At 54.0% G+C, this 15,372-nt stretch overlaps 1 protein-coding gene across 9 annotated transcripts in view; it reads left to right on the top strand.

Annotated features, from left to right (window-relative positions):
* The window catches only part of KIF17 (kinesin family member 17), a 47,656-nt gene that overhangs the window by 17,963 nt on the left and 14,321 nt on the right, over positions 1–15,372 (top strand). For 5 of the 9 annotated variants that reach the window (XM_042996410.1, XM_042996409.1, XM_042996413.1 and 2 more), the window contains exons 6-12: positions 1,347–1,456; positions 5,294–5,441; positions 6,753–7,306; positions 8,291–8,377; positions 8,760–8,858; positions 9,481–9,692; positions 11,250–11,481. In XM_042996410.1, the coding sequence (XP_042852344.1) occupies positions 1,347–1,456; positions 5,294–5,441; positions 6,753–7,306; positions 8,291–8,377; positions 8,760–8,858; positions 9,481–9,692; positions 11,250–11,481 (1,442 nt within the window). Of the gene's footprint in view, positions 1–1,346; positions 1,457–5,293; positions 5,442–6,752; positions 7,307–8,290; positions 8,378–8,759; positions 8,859–9,480; positions 9,693–10,283; positions 10,953–11,249; positions 11,482–15,372 lie in introns of those variants that run through there. The other 4 variants (XM_042996415.1, XM_042996414.1, XM_042996418.1 and 1 more) reach the window with 3 other exon arrangements.

The following is a 15,372-nucleotide window of genomic DNA, read 5'->3' as shown; positions in this document are numbered from 1 at the left end:
TGGGGCTCAGGGGCAGTCCCTGCTCATCTAGTCCTGGCCCTCAGGGGTTTAGGGCAGGGAGAGCCCAGCTGGGACTGCGAGATAGAAGGGGGGTGTGGTGTGGACTTGGCGGTGCTTGGTTGGCACGTGAAAGGTGGGCTAATAACGACTGGCAGGTTGTTGACTCTAGGAATTAGCTGGCCCTGCGAGGGGCTGTCTCTCCCTGGCTGGCAAGTCCCCCACGATGTCAAATGTCACAAAGTACAGAATATGTAAAAAAAACAAACACAACCAATTGCTACACAGTGGCCTCTGAATTCCGGACTTGAATAGCTAGCTGTTTAGTGTCATCACTCAGGTGATGACAACACTCCCCTTCTGAGTGTTCAAGCCAGAAACCCTGGGGTCGCCCTTGGTTTCTCGTTTTCGCTCCAACCCGCGTCCGATCCAGCAGTAGAGCTGGTTTCTACCTTTAAGATATGTCCAGAATCTGTCCACTGCTGTCCCCTGAGTCGCTAACGTCTCCTACCCGAATTACTGCAAAGCACACCCACACCCCGGCAGGTATCCCGCAGTCTGCCCTTTTGCCCCTCCGTGCATCCCCACACAGCAGCCTGGGAGGTCCTGTTCAAACGCAAGTCCTTTTATTGCCCTGCGCAAACCCTCGGCGGCCCATTTACCCGTGTCAAAGCCAAAGCCCTCAGCGCAGCTTCCAACGACCCCACGATCCACCCCGTTCCCTCTTGACCTCCTCATCACCCATTCTCTCCCTTCCTTGCTCCACTCCAGCCACACTGGCTTCCTGGCCGTTTCTGGAACAGTCCAGGCTCTCATCCGCCACAGGACCTTTGCACTCACTGCTCCCTTCTGTCTGGAAAGCTCTTCCCCAAGATCTCTGCCTACTTCTCTCTACCACTTCCTTCAGGTCACTGCCTTTGCCTTACCTTGTCTGAGAGGTCCTCCCGAGCATGCTGTTTAAATTGTAACCCTTCCCCTTGGATCTTACTCCTGAGCACCCTCCCTGCTTTCTTTCTCTTTCTAGAACGTATCCCCTTGTACCGCGCTGGCATTTTGCTTATATATTTTATGTGCCTTCTGTCTCCAATAGAAAACCCAATGTGGGTGTGGAGTTCTGTCTGTTTTGTTCAATGCCGTTTCCCCAGTGCCTAGAACATGCAGGTGCTTAAGAAATATTTGTTGAATGACTGAGTAAATTAGCATTTTGTGTAGAGACGTGCTTCAAATAAATTCAATACTGTGAAGTCTGTTTTGAATAAGCATTTAGTTGTCTATTTATGGATTTCTGCTTAGTTCCTGCAAACTGTGTGCACCTTGGTCCCAGCCCTCGTTTTCCATCTGTCTCCCAGCCCTGCTGTCCAGTCAGGTACCCCTAAACCCTGTCCAGATCGAGGAGAAGCTGGTGCCCCCATCTGTGATCCAGCCTGACACAGAGGCCGAGAAGCAGCTGATTCGGGAGGTGAGCCACTGGGCAGGTGGGAGAATGGCTGGCAGGTGGGGCCATCTTGGAGCTCAGAAGGCTGAGGCTCAGAGAGGTGCCATGACTTGTCCAAGGTCATGTCGCTAAGGAGAGTCAGGGCTGCGATGTCAACTCGGGGCCTGACTCCAGAGTGCAGTCCATTCCAGGTCAGGGCCTGTATGGGGAGAGCAGGGAGGGGGGTGGGGGTGTCTGCAGGAGTCTCTCCTCAGTACCCCAGGAGGAGGTGACTCTGGGTTGCTGGGAGTGGAGAAGGCCTTCCAGGTGGTGGCAATGGGCTGTCCCCAGGTGCGCGGTGGGGGGAGGCCAGAGTGGAAGGGAGTTGGGCCCCTCTGCAGGTGCCAATGAGCCAGGGGCTGAGAGCTGGGCAGTCCGGGTGGGCAGTGGGGAGCCCCCAGGCATTCATTTGACCAGTGGATATGTGGGGAGCTGGCCTCTCCAAAAAAGCTGTCACCTAGGGGCACGTGGGTCGTGCTCCCACATGTGTGCCTTCCAGCATCTCTGGGAACCAGCAGGGCAGGTAATAATAATCCACTGACTTACAGGTGTCGAGCTGATCCCTAGAGGGGGACTTACACAGCCAGACTCGGTAAAGCTTCCTAACTTCCTGTTTAGGCTCTGTCCTGACTGTAGGCCCTGCTGGTTTCTGGAGATTCCTGCCAGTTGAGGGCCCCATTCAGAGACCTCAGCGTGGGGATGGGACATTGGCTCTTTCCCGGTGGAGGCCGGGCAGGGACAGCTCTTCAGGGACGGGGGTCTGGACGCCTCTGCCTCTCGGCTGTAACCTCAGGTGGGATCAGCCCTGGGCCCCTGGGAGCCCCAGCGGGGCTTTGGGGGCCTGGGACCCAGCCTCTGGGGGGCAGATTGGGTAAGAACTGGGAGTCTGAGTCCTGTGGGCTAGAGGACTGGAGAAATCCACCCGAGTCCTCAAGGGCTGCCCATGGCAGGCAGAGGCTTTTAGTCCTCGGGGAGAGGCCCAGTTGTGACCCCCGATGGACTTTGTCCTGGCCCCTGTGAAGGTTCTGGTTGCTCAGGGCTCATTGCCCTTCCTCTGCTGGCCCGGAGGCTCCTGGTGGGGATGTCAGGTCATCTCTGGAGTTCTGGGCCCAGCTCCTGGGGTGGCGCGGGTCGCTGGCCTCCTCCTCGTGGTATAACCCAGCAGACGCTACATCAGAACACTGTCGCCTGAGGCCACCACCAAGGTTTTTTTCAGGCTCTGGTGTGTCTTCTGTGAGCCCCGCTTGGAGGAAGGGCTGAGGGTGTCTGTCTTCCCTCTCTCCTTCCTGCCCATTTCACTTATGACTCGTATTTATTGAGCACCTACTGTGTGCCTGCAACTGTGCTTTTCTTTCCATTCCAGAACTAGTCAGGATGTTCAAGATAAGGGGGGTGGCCCCTGTGTGGGGCGGCGAGGGTACCGGGCCCGGGATGAGCCCAGCCACCAGCTGGCGATGTGACTCTGTGGGCTCAGTCTCCCGGCTGCACCAGGAAAGCGGGTGGGGGCGGGGGGGGGGGTTTGGACCAGAAGAGTCCCAGCATCCGGCCAGCTTTTACCTTCTGCAAGTGCAGTTCTCGGTGGGCTCTGTGACCTCGGGCAGGTTGTTCCAGCTCTCTGAGCCTGTGTCCTCGCCTCTAGAAACGGTGCAACAGCAGCTTTCCTGCTGCTGTGAGAGGGGGAGCCGAGGGGCGTCTTCTCGCCATTGGGCTGTGGAACAGGCACGAGGCAGGATTTGGGGGGCTGGGTTTGCCCTCCAGCCCCCTACCCAATCATCAGCAGGCATTGAGCCCCTGCTGGTGCCGGGCCCTGTAGCTGGAGGTGTGCGTGGGGCCACGGAAAAACGTATCGAGTCCTGGAGTTCTGAGTGCTGGAGGGAACAGGGCATATGTTCTGTGACTGCAGAGGCCTCACACCGAGAGAGAAGTCTGCGGTGCAGGAGGGAGGTGGGGATTGAAAGAGCAAAGTCACCGAGTGGGCGGCTTGGCTTCGGATGGACGCGCCATCTGCAGATGACAGGAAGCTGTGGGCTGGGAAGCGAGGGCATGCTTCCCTGTTCTCAAGAGAGGAAGGGGTGGAGGGCTGCCGCGGTCAGAGAGCGGAAGGACCCAGGAGGGGCACCAGGCCACCTCAGCGGTCCTCTGTGGTTCGGGGTCACACATTTACAACTGGGACTAGAAGTTGGTACTGCCGTATGTGTGCCTGTGTGTGCCCGCACGTGCACACGTGTGCTCGTGCATGTAGATGTGTGTGCGTGCATGTGTGTGTGTGCGTAGGCATGGGTGTGTGGGCGTGTGCACGCGTGTGCACACATACACCTGCGTCTCCAGCCAGGGGTTACCGGTGTGTAGGTGTGACCAGGCTGGGGCCTGGGTTTCACTGGGGCCAGGGCCGTGCTAGGAGGGAGCCGTGGAGGGGGCTGGGCGAGGGAGCCAGGGGTGCTTGCCGAGGGCCGAGTCTCGCGTGGGGCCCAGGGGGAAGCTGGGGGCAAGGGCAGGGGAAGCTGAGAAAGCGGACGGGGTGTAGGAGGTCTCCTCGTGGCCACCCCGCCAGAGAGCTGCGTGGTTCTGGGCAGGCCATGGAACCTCCCCGGGCCTCCAGAACCCTGTGTGCTGCCCTGAGGCTCAAACGCATCTCAGATGTGGCATAGAACGCGCAGTCACGGTTTAACGATCCCCTGTCCCCTTCTGTCCCTCCTCCCCGAGAGCCCACGTCATAGTGTCTGTACTGTTGTAGAATTCTGTGCTTGTTCTGTGATTCTGGAAGGGTCCTGGCCAGGTGGGCACGGCACAGGAGCTCTCTCTCCCCTAGTGGCTCCGTGACCCCCAAGGTCATGTACTGTCATTGGCTCATAACCCCCAGCCCTGCCTGTGGGAGATGTGCATGAGCAAGTGAGTAGTCTGGTTACCGGCCAGCAGTCTGCTCCATGCACTTGCTGGTTCAAGGGTTAGCCACCGAGCCCCTCCTCTGTGCTAGGCGCTGAGGGGAGAGTGCTTGCTGTGTGGCAGGGGAGCTGGACGATAAACCTGTACTCGACTAAATGGAGAGAACCACGGGAGGCTCATGACCCATGCCAAGAAGAAATCAGTGAAGTGACAGGGTGGTCAGGGAGGGCCTCTGGGAGGAGGTGTTACTGAGTTGAGGTCTGAAGGAACAGCTTGCTGGGGGTGGGGGAGCAAGGGCAAAGGCCCTGAGGCACGAAGGATGTGGGGCTGGGGCTGTCTAGGAATGGACAGTGGCCCGTGTGCCCAATGTGGCAAAAATGAGGTCTAGTCAAGGGGCAGATGGCCCAGATCACTGGGGACTGGGGTCAAATGGAGAAGCTTTTGTCCTCTAACATAGGAAGCCGTTGAAACCTGGCCTAACAGACGGGAATGAGGGTGCCATGTGGAGAAAGTTTTGGGGCAGGGGCAAGAGTGGAGGGGGGGGATGGGCTGGGAGGCTCTTTGGACCAGAGCTGACGGTGACAGCAAAGATGGAGGGAGAAGCAGAGAAATAAAAATGTGTTTCGTGCTCGATAGCTTGAGAGCTATTTGGCTAAAACGTATTTATTGACCTGCACAGGCCTTCATGATATATTGCTTTGTGGAAAGATAGATTACAGCCAAATCTTAGATAATTGGCCTGTTAAAAATGGAGAGTGAAGTTCAGAAGGGTTTTCACCAGCCAGTAATCACCCCAGGGTCGTGTAGGCCATTTTAACTCCGTTCTTGTGGCTTATCGGTATTTCCTGGGCTGTTTGAATGACAGAAACACGGAAGGCTGCGTTTTGACCCCCTGATGTGACGCGGCACCCCCCCCCCCATATTGCCCCCCACTCCCAGGAGTACGAGGAGCGCCTGGCCCGGCTTAGGGCCGACTACGAGGCGGAGCAGGAGTCCAGGGCCCGGCTGGAGGAGGACATCACTGCCATGCGCAACTCGTATGACGTGAAGCTGTCCGAGCTGGAGGAAAACCTGCGAAAGGAGACAGGTGGGTGGCCAGCTGGCTCCTCTCCCCATTTTACTAACTGACATTTGTAGAGCACTTTCTACACACTGGGCTCAGTGCTGGGTACTCCTCACCACAGCCCAGCCAGGTAGGAACCACAATTATCCTCGCTTTATAGGTGAGGAAACTGAGGCACAGAGAGGGTAAGTAAATTGTCCATGGTTACACAGCTGGTAAAGTGGCGTCAGGATTGGAACCCAGGCAGTGTTCTCACCCACGCAGCGTTGCATCTGGGACGCCTTGGCCTCAGGCTGGGTTGACTTATCACCCGTGTTTCACGGGTGAGTTCCTTCCCCCGGTGTCTGTATTTTTCTAGTCTCCTCTCCCTTTTGAGCCTGTCTGTTATCCAAGCAAACACACCCCAAAATAAGGGCTCCGTGACTAGTGAGAACTTGCGCCTTGCTAAAGATTTTCGTTGTCTTTTTGACATTCTAGAATGTTCCACCCTACCACTATCATTCAAATACCTGTGCCACCAGGCAACTCAGACCTCCTAGGACGCCCCCAAATACTGTAAAATCCTTCTTGTATTGATGACAATATTGGCCAATCGTGGGGACCATTTATGGGGCATTACTGGGTGCCAGGTGCCCCCTCAGTGAGTTAGGATGCACTGAATCCTCACGTTGCCAGGGTGCAAACTGAGGCTTGGGGAGCATCAGGACACAGCGACAGAGGAGTGGGTGGGTGTAGTGCCCGTGGGCTGGGAGCACTGAGGAGGCTTGTGTGACTGCAGTCTCGTGCAGGCTGGCAGACCCAGAGGAGAGGGGAAGGGCAGGTTCTAGCATTTTCTGTCCTTCAGAGCGCTCCTCCAGTCCGCTTTGAACGTTAGGCTTCTGAGTGATTTTATTCGCTCTGCCCTTCATCCACAGTGTTCACTGAACTCCCACGGGTCTAGTGTATCCTGTGGACGAGAGCCCTGAGCCGGGTGCCCCTGCAGGGGCCCCTCGGGGTCTCGTGTGTGAAGTCTGCTCGCCGATCAGGAGCTCTCAGCAATAGACCCACAGGGCAGTCACCTTATGTGATAAGAGCGGTTCCAAGGCAGGGTGGTAAGAGCCCAGCACCTAGTGGCTGGGGAGGTCAGAGAATGGACAGCTCATGGTGCCAGTCAGGGAAGACTTCCTGGAAGAGGTGAAGGAAATGGGGTGTGAGTTCTGATAGAGATGGGAGGCCAGGACTTGGGGGCCCGGGAGGCTCTGTTAAGCCCGTCCCTTAGAGATGGTGTGCGTGGGCCGGCTCCCAGGGGCCCCTCATCCTACTCTGGAAGAAACTAAAGGGAGTCTCCATTTGCAGAGGCTGTCCTGAAGGCGGAGGTCCTCAAGGCCCAGGGCATGTCCAGGGCTGAGTTTGCCAACATGTCTGAGGACTCACCCACTTTCCACTACGAGACGGCCGTGAAACCCGAGGTCTACTCCCTGCCGCGCACTCTGCCCGGCGAGCACGTCTCCAGGACTGAGGTTTCTCCCAGCTTCGAGGAGCTGCCCGAGGCGGAGACCTCCAAGTCTGACGTGTCTCTGGGGTCTGACAAGTCTTTCGCACTCGAGGAAACCTCCGTGTCCGAGGCCTTCCTGGGGCCTCGGGAGCCCTCCGACCTGGAGTTCTTCATGCCCGAGGTGGAGGCCAAGGGCAGATATTCCCCAGACGAGTATCTCAGCCAGGAGGCCGCTGGGCCCCTGCTGCAGGAGGGGTGCGTCCCTGAGGAAGAGGAACCACAGCGGATCGCCCTGGAGCTGTTACCAGGCCTGCACGACCCGTTTGCCGAGGTGGAAGCCAAGCTGGCCAGGCTGTCCTCCGCCGTGGTGGCAGCCGAGGTGCCCCTGGCAGACCTACCCAAGGTCCCCGCACAGGTAGCTGATGTCACCCAGGCTGCCGGGCAGAAACTCAGCGGGCAGAGCTCAGCTGGGGGCACACAGGTCGCTGGGCACAGGCAGATGTCTAACCTCCGGGGCCCTGGCCCCCCGTTGCCACCGCTGCGGTGGCTCTGGCTTGGTGGTGGCTCGTGGGCACCAGTGTTCAGGGGTCCAGGAAGGGAGAAGCTCTGTCTCATGCTCTGTAAGCCGGTAGGGGAGGGGGGGAGGGAGGCAGGAGGCTTTGCCAGGTGGGCGCCCGTTCTGCTGAGGGAGGGACACCTATTTGGGGGATTTGCTGAGTTGCCATGGTTACGCTGTTTCCAGGCCCAAAGGAGCTGGAGGAGGCCTTGGCCGCCCTCGTGCTCTGGCAGGCTGGGGTCTGCGGGAAGGCAGCTACCGGTCGGGGACCCCCCGGGGATCTGGTGGGGCCACTCTTCCATCCTGTCCCCTTTCCACCCGCTGTGATGTTTTAGATTCCTTTCCTCTTCTCCCCCTTTTGGTCTTTTTCCTTTCCTTTGTTCTTTTCCTTTTCCTTTCCTTTCCTTGCCTGCATGTGCATGTACATGCGTGTGCACGTGTGCGTGTGTGTGTGTAAAGAGCGCAGGCCTTTGAGTCAGACAGACCCGGGTTAAATCCCGGCCCTACCGCTCACTTAGTTGTGTGGCCTTGGGCAGTCACCTTTCTGGGCCTTGGTTTCCCCTTCTGTAAAATGGGGATGCTGACGCGTGTTTCACCCGAAGTATTGCAAGCAGGGAGCACAGGGGAGCATACTCCCTCCCCGTTTCTCTTCCCTGTTCTCTCATCTCCTCGCCCCTGCTCCCCACCCATCCCCTCAGCGGTGACAGGCAGGGGGAGCTGGTGGCTTGATGAGGCCTGGGGCTGGGGGTGTGGGGCACTAAAGGGGAGGTCAGGGAGCTGAGGTTGATTCTGGCCCACTGTCCCTCCGCCCCCACCCCCCGCCACTCCCCATCCTCCTGCAAGCACCCCTCCCTGACGGATCTGCTGGGGCCCAGGCATGGTGACATTAGGTCTGAAGCTGAGACAGCTGACTACCTCCTGCTCAAGACTGTGAGTTCCTCGCTGGGCCGACCCTCAGGTGGGGGGAGGAATCCCAGGAGCCTGGGTCTTCCTGTGACACTCTGGGCCTCAGTGTCCTCAACCACAAAACAGAGACAATGACCCCAGCCCTCCCCCAGCTTATCAGGGATGGCCTGTTGCAAAGCGGTGTACAAATGGAGGAACCATCCTATCTCTTATTATTGATGTGGTTAAGAGGCCACTGCTTAGCAGCTTTCTGACTCTCCTTGGCCTCAGAAGCCCATCTAGAGCACAGAGGCCCAGTGTGTGCTGAGGGCAGGGGCGTGGGTCCCCCAGGCACTGGCAGGGACTGCCCGGGTCCCGTTTTGAACACTGCTGCTCTCAGACCCCACCCTTTTCTCTTCTGCTTAAGGAAGCACAAAAGGCCACAGGGAGTGAGGGGAAGGCTTTAAGTCTGCCCACTTGTGTGGAGAGAGAAAACTATCTGCCAGCCTCTGGACAGGATCACTGGGTAGGAGCTGGCACACTTCAGGTTCTCAGCAGATGGGACACGGGGTGGCTAGGGGAGCCCTGGCTGTAAGGTGACATTGAGATGGGACCCGAGCAGGAGGAAGGGGCCAGAGCAGAGCATCAAGCCAGGGGGGATGGCCTGTGCCAAAGTCCTGTGGCTGGGAACATCTCGACTTTCTCAGCAATGGGAAAATGAGGCCAGAGAAGCAGCAGGGTGAGGGGTGGAGAGAGGCGGGCGGGGGTGGGGGTGAGGCAGGGAGAGGCACTGGAGGCCTGAAGGCTATGTAAGCAGGATTTAACTGCAAACGCACTGCGAATCTGTAAAAGGTTCTCTTCGGGAAAGGGCTGGGATTGGTACATATTTGGAGAAAACTGCCTGGCTGCCGTGGAGAGCCTGGGTCTTCAGGGGCAGAAGAGCAAGACTGTTTCGGGGTGTTGGAAGAAATGGTGGCAGTAGGAACCCAACTGGGCGCATTTTTGTACAACTGGGTGCCTCCAAACCAGAAGCGATCCATCCCAGATCGCGAGGGACCCAGACGCCACCATCTGGGATTGAGGCCGCTGTGAGCCGGTGTCCAGGGGCCGGCTTCTCTGCCTCCACTTTGGTTTCTCTTTGCGCTCAGGAGGTTGACCAGGGTCCAGAAATGGCCGAGGAGGTGGTGTCGGCAGCAGAGCCTGGCGTAGGGGCCGAGGCTGAGGCCTGGGGGGCCTTGGAGGCTCAGCCTCAGCCCTCGCTGGTCATGACGAGCGTGAGAAGGGACAGTGTGGGCATGGAGTTGGCGGTGCTGACCGACGACCTGCTGCCCGCCGTGGACCAGCAGCAGGTGCTTGCCCGGTAAGTGCTGGTGCTTGGGGCTGGCGGGACCCTGTGGCGGAGCAGGACGGAGCTATGTCCTGGGCATGGGGGCGGGGGTGCCCAGAGAGTCTTCACTGAGCCCCCATCCAGATCCCCTCCTGACCGAGGCCGGACACGCCCCAATCCTCTGTCCAGGAGCAGAGGGGCAGGGATGGTGCTGATCGGCGGGGCGGGCAGGGCTCTGCTCGGGGAGCCGCACGGGCGCCACCAGACTCCATCAGGCACCTGTTCCAGGAGGAAGGGAGGGGACTGTTGTCTGCCTGGCATCCGCAGGGCCTGGCTATCAGGTTTCAGGAACCCCAGGGCAGGATGATGCAGGCTTTCCTCAGCTCCCAGCGAGCCTCCAGTGCCCTCCCGATGTCACACCTAGGACTGGCCACCCCAAACGCCCTCAGCCACTGCCGCCTGGGGAGCTGGGCTTTCTTCCCTCCGTGCAAATCACTTAACATTTCCGAGCCTTGGTTCTCACTTCCGTGAATGTGAATAATGTCAGGCCCACCTCTGTGACAAAGTCAGCACCATGGTCAGGGGCTCAGCCTCCTCCTAGTGGTGGCAAACTCCATCCCACAGGCCACAGTTCAGACGTGAACTGAACAGCAACTACGTGCTGGGCACCAGGCGCAAGGAAGAACGAGCTGCTGACTTGGCTTTCAAGGGGCTCACGGTCCAGGGGGAGGCAGATACCCAGGCCCAGGGAGGGCCAGCTTCTGTAGCAAAGAAAAGCAAGTGGTTGTGCAGTCGCCTGCCTTGGTTCCCGTCCGCCTCCACCACTACCTCCCACTACCTCCTGGGGCCAACTTTAAGCCTCCCTGTGCCTCGGCTTCTTGAGAAGCTCGTCACGAGGGTCCAAGGAGACACTGCCTGCAGAGACCCAGCTTTGGGCACCAAGGGAACACTCAGCACATGTGACGGTGTTCAGGGTGTGGTCTGGAGGATGGTCAGGGAAGGCTTCTTCTGTTTCTTCGAGTAGTTTTGCTCACCTACACCTGAGTGAGGTTTGCAGGACAGATGCCTCAGGGTGGCCTTTGGGATACAGGGCACAGCCCCAGGCAGCACGAAAGTGCAGCGCAGGGGACAGCCTGGCTGTTGGGAGGACAAGCAGCGAGTGACGCTGGAATGAGTTGGTTGGGGGGCCGCAGAGGGAGATGATGAAGCGCCTGCCCAGACGCGCTGAATGTTGTTCCCATCTCAGGGCTACTCTAATCGTGCAGGTCGCCGGGGCGCACGGCTGCGAGCCTGCTGTACTGGGGGAAAACCATGGGCCCTGGGAGGCCCCTGGCGGGTGGCGGGTGGGTTGGCTCTGGATCCGCAGGGAGATTCTCGTCCGTCCTGTCGTGCAGTTGAGCGCACGGGCTTGGACTTGGGCAGACCTGCTTGGACCCCTGGTTCTGACCCTGGCCAGAGGCTTGGCCTCTCTGAACCTGCGTCCATCTGTGCGACGGGTTGTTGCATGGACTCTGAGATGTCCCGCTGGACAGCAAGGGCGCGGCGATGGCCAGATACCGTCACGTGTGCTTTCTTCTCTGTGCCCGGCAGTTTGCAGCTGTTGGAGCAGCAGGTGGTCGGCGGGGAGCAGGCCAAGAACAAGGACCTGAAGGAGAGGCACAAGCGGAGGAAGCGGTATGCGGACGAGCGCAAAAGGCAGCTGGTGGCAGCCTTGCAGAACTCGGATGAGGACGGCGGGGACTGGGTGCTGCTCAACGTCTACGACTCCATCCAGGAGGAGGTGCGCGCCAAGAGCAAGCTGCTGGAGAAGATACAGAGGAAGGTGAGGCCCCAGCCCTGCCCGCCCCACCCCGCCCGCGGGCGTTCATAGTTCCGGGCCTGCCTTGGAAGCAGTCACAGCTACAGACGTGTCTGTGCTGGGAGGGCGTGTATGACACAGAGCACAGCAGAGAAACCAGAGGACAGTGCCAGCCGGTGGGAGTGCCGTGAAGAGAATACTAGGGGAGAGTGGCTTTATTTTTATTTCTTCATTTTTTAAAGGTTTTATTTATTTATTTATTTGCTTATTTATTTTTATTTTTTAATTTAATTTTTTAAAAATTTATACCCAAATTAGTTAGCATATACTGCAACAATGATTTCAGGAGTAGATTCCTTAATGCCCCTTCCCCATTTAGCCCATCCCTCCTCCCACAACCCCTCCAGTAACCCTCAGTTTGTTCTCCATATTTATGAGTCTCTTCTGTTTTGTCCCCCTCCCTGTTTTTGTATTATTTTTGCTTCCCTTCCCTTATGCTCATCTGTTTTGTCTCTTAAAGTCCTCATACGAGTGAAGTCATATGATTTTTGTCTTTCTCTGACTGACTAATTTCACTTAGCATAATGCCCTCCAGTTCCATCCACGTGGTTGCAAATGGCAACTTTTCATTCTTTTTGATTGCCGAGTAATACTCCATTGTATGTATATACCACATCTTCTTTATCCATTCATCCATCGACGGACGTTTGGGGTCTTTCCATACTTTGGCTATTGTTGATAGCGCTGCTATAAACATGGGGGTGCATGTGCCCCTTCAAAACAGCGTACCTGTATCCCTTGGATAAATGCCTAGTAGTGCAATTGCTGGGTCGTAGGGTAGTTCTATTTTTAGTTTTTCGAGAAACCTCCAGACTGTTTTCCAGAGTGGCTGCACCAGCTTGCATTGCCACCAACAATGCAAAAGAGATCCTCTCTCTCCACATCCTCGCCAACATCTGTTGTTGCCTGGGTTGTTCATGTTAGCCATTCTGACAGGTGTAAGGTGGTATCTCATTGTGGTTTTGATTTGTATTTCCCTGATGATGAGTGATGTTGACCATTTTTTCATGTGTCGGTTGGCCATCTGGATGTCTTCTTTTGAGAAGTGTCTATTCATGTCTTTTGCCCATTTCTTCACTGGATTATTTGTTTTTGGGGTGTTGAGTTTGATAAGTTCTTTATAGATTTTGAATACTAACCCTTTATCTGATATGTCATTTGCAAATATCTTCTCCCATTCCGTCTTTTGCCTTTTAGCTTTGCTGATTGTTTCCTTCGCTGTGCAGAAGCTTTTTATTTTGATGAGGTCCCAGTAGTTCATTTTTGCTTTTGTTTTCCTTGCCTCCGGAGACGTGTTGAGTAAGAAGTTGCTGCGGCCAAGATCAAAGAGGTTTTTGCCTGCTTTCTCCTCGAGGATTTTGATGGCTTCCTGTCTTACGTTTAGGTCTTTCATCCATTTTGAGTTTATTTTTGTGTCTGGTGTAAGAAAGTGGTCCAGGTTCATTCTTCTGCATGTCGCTGTCCAGTTTTCCCAGCACCATTTGCTGAAGAGACTGTCTTTACTCCACTGGATATTCTTTCCTGCTTTGTCAAAGATTAGTTGGCTATACACTTGTGGGTCCATTTCTGGGTTCTCTATTCTGTTCCATTGATCTGAGTGTTTGTTCTTGTGCCAGTACCATACTGTCTTGATGATTACAGCTTTGTAGTATAGCTTGAAGTCTGGGATTGTGATGCCTCCTGCTTTGGTTTTCTTTTTCAAGATTGCTTTGGCTATTTGGGGCTTTTTCTGGTTCCATGCAAATGTTTGGATTATTTGTTCTAGCTCTGTGAAGAATGCTAGTGTTATTTTGATAGGGATTGCATTGAATATGTAGATTGCTTTGGGTAGTATCAACATTTAAAAAAAATTTTTTTTAACATTTATTCATCTTTGAGACAGAGAGAGAGGGAGCGTGAGTGGGGGAGGAGCAGAGAGAGAGGGAGACACAGAATCTGAAGCAGGCTCCAGGCTCTGAGCTGATAGCACAGAATTCAGTGCGGGACCCGAACTCACTGGCTGTGAGATCATGACCTGAGCCGAAGTCGGAAGCCGGATGCTTAACTGACTGAGCCACCCAGGCGCCTCCCCACCTTCTTTTTTTTAAGGGTAGTATAGACATTTTAACAATATTTGTTCTTCCTATCCAGGAGCATGGAATCTTTTTCCATTTTTTTGTGTCTTCTTCAATTTCTTCCATAAGCTTTCTATAGTTTTCAGTGTATAGATTTTTCACCTCTTTGGTTAGATTTATTCCTAGGTATTTTATGGTTTTTGGTGCAATTGTAAATGGGATCGATTACTTGATTTCTCTTTTTGTCACTTCATTGTTGGTGTATAGGAATGCAGCCGATTTCTGTGCATTGATTTTATATCCTGCAACTTTGCCGAATTCATGAATCAATTCAAGCAGTTTTTTGGTGGAATCTTTAGGGTTTTCCATATAGAGTATCATGTCATCTGCGAAGAGTGAAAGTTTGACCTCCTCCTGGCCAATTTGGATGCCTTTTATTTCTTTGTGTTGTCTGATTGCAGAGGCTAAGACTTCCAATACTATGTTGGATAACAGTGGCGAGAGTGGACATCTCTGTCTTCTTCCTGACCTTAGGGGGAAAGCTCTCAGTTTTTCCCCATTGAGGAGGATATTAGTGTTGGGTCGTTCATCTATGGCTTTTATGATCTCAAGGTATGATCCTTCTATCCTACTTTCTTGAGGATTTTTATCAAGAAAGGATGCTATATCTTGTCACATGCTTTCTCTGCATCTATCGAGAGGATCATATGGTTCTTGTCCTTTCTTTTATTGATGTGATGAATCACATTAATTGTTTTGCGGATATTGAACCAGCCCTGTGTCCCAGGCGTAAACCCCACTTGGTCGTGGTGAATAATTTTTTTTTAATGTATTGTTGGATCCGGTTGGCTAATATCTTGTTGAGGATTTTTGCATCCATGTTCATCAAGGAAATTGGTCTATAGTTCTTTTTCGTGGAGTCTCTGTCTGGTTTTGGAATCAAGGTAATGCTGGCTTCATAGAATGAGTTTGAAAGTTTCCCTTCCTTTTCTATTTTTTGGAACAGCTTCAAGAGAATAGGTGTTAACTCTTCCTTGAATGTTTGGTAGAATTCCCCTGGAAAGCCATCTGGCCCTGGACTCTTGTTTTTTGGAAGATTTTTGATTATGAATTCGATTTCCTTACTGGTTATGGGTCTGTTCAAATTTTCTATTTCTTCCTGTTTCAGTTTTGGTAGTGTATATGTTTCTAGGAATTTGTCTATTTCTTCCAGATTGCCCATTTTATTGGCATATAATTGTTCATAATATTCTCTTATTACTGTTTTTATTTGTGCTGTGTTGGTTGTGATCTCTCCTGTTTCATTCTTGATTTTATTTATTTGGGTCCTTTCCTTTTTCTTTTTGATCAGACTGGCTAGTGGTTTATCAATTTTGTTAATTCTTTCAAAGAGCCAACTTCTCGTTTCATTGATCTGTTCTATTGTTTTTTTGGTTTCGATAGCATTAATTTCTGCTGTAATCTTTATTATTTCCTGTCTTCTGCTGGTTTTGGGTTTTATTTGCTGTTCTTTTTCCAGCTCGTTAAGGCGTAAGGTTAGGTTGTGTATCTGAGATCTTTCTTCCTTCTTTAGGAAGGCCTGGTGCTATATACTTTCCTCTTATGACTGCCTTTGCTGCGTCCCAGAGGTTTTGGGTTGTGGTGTTATCATTTTCATTGGCTTCCATATACTTTTTAATTTCCTCTTTAACTTCATTCATTAGTAGGATGTTCTTCAGTCTCCAAGTATTTGTTACCTTTTCAATTTTTTTGTTGTGGTTGATTTCCAGTTTCATAGCATTGTGGTCTGAAAATATGCACA

The sequence above is a fragment of the Panthera tigris genome, chromosome C1 (assembly GCF_018350195.1).
Source record: "Panthera tigris isolate Pti1 chromosome C1, P.tigris_Pti1_mat1.1, whole genome shotgun sequence".
In the NCBI taxonomy this organism is placed as follows: domain Eukaryota; kingdom Metazoa; phylum Chordata; class Mammalia; order Carnivora; family Felidae; genus Panthera; species Panthera tigris.
Note: the sequence above shows the minus strand (reverse complement) of the source record. Positions and strands in the feature narration are given on the sequence as shown.